The 2,785-nt window shown below is 53.2% G+C and overlaps 1 protein-coding gene across 3 annotated transcripts in view; it reads right to left on the bottom strand.

Moving 5' to 3' along the window:
- Positions 1–2,570, bottom strand: part of LOC106511944 (uncharacterized) — an 18,476-nt gene extending 15,906 nt beyond the window's left edge. For all 3 annotated transcript variants that reach the window (XM_014000661.1, XM_014000667.1, XM_014000672.1), the window contains exon 1: positions 531–2,570. In XM_014000661.1, the coding sequence (XP_013856115.1) occupies positions 531–1,559 (1,029 nt within the window). In that variant the 5' untranslated portion in view covers positions 1,560–2,570. The remainder of the gene's footprint in view (positions 1–530) is intronic.
- Between the last annotated feature and the right edge of the window lie 215 nt (positions 2,571–2,785).

Genomic DNA, 2,785 nt, shown 5'->3' with positions numbered 1-2,785 from the left:
TATATATATAAAGGGGGTCGGACGCTATCCAGCTGTGCCTGGAGCGGCAGCTGTCCATGGGAGCAGAGCGAAGAGAGGATCCTAATGTCACACAGCATCATCTAAAACAGCCTCTGAATGCACCGGGGCAAATGGGGCAGAACTACAGTATTGCCTCATCCACCTTCATGATAACACACACTTACACGCACAGAACTTGAGGACAAAGTAGAGATCTTCATGTCTGGGAACAAGAGAGGTTAGCAGAAACAGCACATAGTTTTGGATTCAGCTGCTGACTTTTTTATGTTTAATTCTGCTGAGGATGTGAGTTTGTGGCCGGGCTTGTAATCTGTAAAAGCACGAGCCCTCAGGGTTTTTCTGTTTCTTTCAGCGTGAGCGCCAACATTTTCTGCATGAGAAAAATGTCTAAATTAATGAGAGGAGATGCAGCAAACGCTCCTCTTTCTAGCTCTCTTTGTTTTAACGGGTTCGTTTGTTTGTTTTAGCCCTCGTTTTAACTCAAACTAAAGATTAAATTTGTCGTTTACCTCCTTCATTTCCTGCTGGATGTCCCTCAGAGAGACGAGGACCTGCTCCAGGTTGTCCATCACTCGTTTGATCTGGTTTCGGACCACCTTTCTCGTGCACACCGCCCCCTTCCTCGGGGGGTCCTCCTCCGTGTTTGGCCTGCGCTGCACCCACGTTTGGTTCTGACCCAGGACCGCGACGTGCTCCGAGGTGGTTCTGGGTGTCCTCGGGCCTCTCAGAGACGTGGTACAGCTCAGGCCTCTGTGGGGGATCTCGGCGGAGAAGATGAGTCCGTTCAGGGGTCCGTTGAGGGCTCCCTCCCTCAGGTCCCGCTGACTCTGCGAGCTCCTGTGTCTGTTGATGTAGCTGAAGCTGTGCTGGGCGTCCGAGCCCAGCCAGCCGGAGGAGTGGAGGTCTCTCTTTCGGTAGGTGCTGTAGTCCCACGCCCTCCCCTCGCCGTCCTCCACGCACACCACAACAGGCACCTCACAGTCGGGCCTTTCAGCCAGCAGAGCGGGGACTGGGGTCGGAGGGGGTCCCACTAAAGGCCCGTACTTCCCGGTGGATGTCGTGTCATCCTTCACCTTCTGAAGGCTCGCCTTGCCGCTGTGGTTCTTCGTGACGCTGTCGTACAAAGTGGTGGAAGAGCCGTCCCCTCCTCCCTCCTCCGGCTGTGTGTTGGGGTCTCCATGTTTGGCCTTGTCCCACCTGGCGGGAGCGTGCTCCTTCTGCTTCCCCAGACTCCCTGGCAGGATGTGGTGCCCCCTCAGCACCACCGGCAGCATCCCGATGCCGTTGCATCGAAGCTCCCCTTTCTTGGCTCGCTCCTTCCCTTGGATGGAGAAGAACCCGATCCCCTTGGCCCTCCCCAGCGGGGTCAGGGCGTCGCGGGCCTCAGAGTTGGATTTGCGCGGCCCGTTGAGGCCCAGGTCACCGCCGCCGCCGTGCTGAGCTTTCAGACTGTTGCGCAGCCACGGGATGAAGTGAGGGGCGTGCGGCTTGAAACCCCTCTGCTCCCCGGGCGTCGTGGCGTGGCTGTCCGAGAACATTTTGATGGGCGACGTCCGGCAGCCTCAGAAACCGAAGAGGAGCCGGAGGACTCCTGAGACTCGAGCAGCTTCCTCCTCTTCTTCCATGAACCTCCTCCTACCTTTGCCATTAACAGAAGCTTTATCTGCTCTGATGTTTGCTCCTCTGTTTCTCCAGGAAAAACTTTTCTTTTTTTTCAGTCAGCCCCCCACCTTCACCACTCTACTCCTCAGTTTGGGCCCACCCTCTTCCCTGTTTATGATTTCATCGCCCAGCCTCTTTTCGTTCCTCTATGTTTCAGCCTCTCCTCCCACTGATCCCTCCGTTGTTTTTTGCTCCTGAGCCCCCTCACCCTCTCCCTGGGTTGAGTCTCGGAGATGCCAGGGGCCCCTTTCGCTCCATCTTCCCTCTCCGCCTGCCTGCATCTCACTGGCACAGAGTAGCAGCAGAGGCTTCCTGTCTCTCCATCCCTCTCTCCCTCTCTCTCTCTCTTCCCCCCTCCCCTCCTGAACTGCACTGCGCTGCCTTCTTTCCTCACTCTTTCTTCCTCCCACTCTCTCTCTCTCTCTCTCTCTCTGCTCTGTTTCCCTATCTCTGCCTCCTCTCTGTTCTTATCTGAGAAGCCCTTATCGTCCTTGCAACTCTCTCGTTTTCTTTCCCTCCCTTCTGCCTGTGTCACTGTTTTTGCCTCCCCTCCCCGACAACTCCACCTCAGATTTAACCAGGGAGGGAGAACAGGCTGAAGTTCAATCAAGTCGGCAGAATTATTAATCCCCGGATAGTGAATGTGTACCCATGTGACTGCCCCCACCTCTGTTCTCATCTGATTACTCCTTTCCCCCGGCTCAGCCCCTCACAATTAAATGCTGCTCAGAGGGGAGGATGGTGGCAGCAGGAAGGGATGGAGGAGAAATGGAAGGGGGCACATAATTGTGACCTTTACCATGAGGGATCAGCACCAGCTTGACAGAAAGCAGAAACTACGAGCAACAGCCTGCCTGTGGTTTCCTCTTGTTGTTTCCCTGCTTTTATTTATTTTTTTCTTACATCCAGCCATGCGTTCAAATCAGATGCTGTTTTCTGCCTTTTTTTAATTTAGATTCCAACAACTTTTGCATTTTAGTCATTATGTTGATATAGAAATATTTAACTTTATTTACAAATATTTTCCCTACAAAAACACATTTGTGATCTATTCTTGTCCTATTATGATAGTTTAGCTACCATTTTTCTACTTTTAGCTACT

Source organism: Austrofundulus limnaeus, unplaced genomic scaffold, assembly GCF_001266775.1.
Source record: "Austrofundulus limnaeus strain Quisiro unplaced genomic scaffold, Austrofundulus_limnaeus-1.0 Scaffold8, whole genome shotgun sequence".
Classification (NCBI taxonomy): domain Eukaryota; kingdom Metazoa; phylum Chordata; class Actinopteri; order Cyprinodontiformes; family Rivulidae; genus Austrofundulus; species Austrofundulus limnaeus.
The sequence above is the reverse complement of the archived record's forward strand: the minus strand, read 5'-3'. Positions and strand labels throughout refer to the sequence as shown.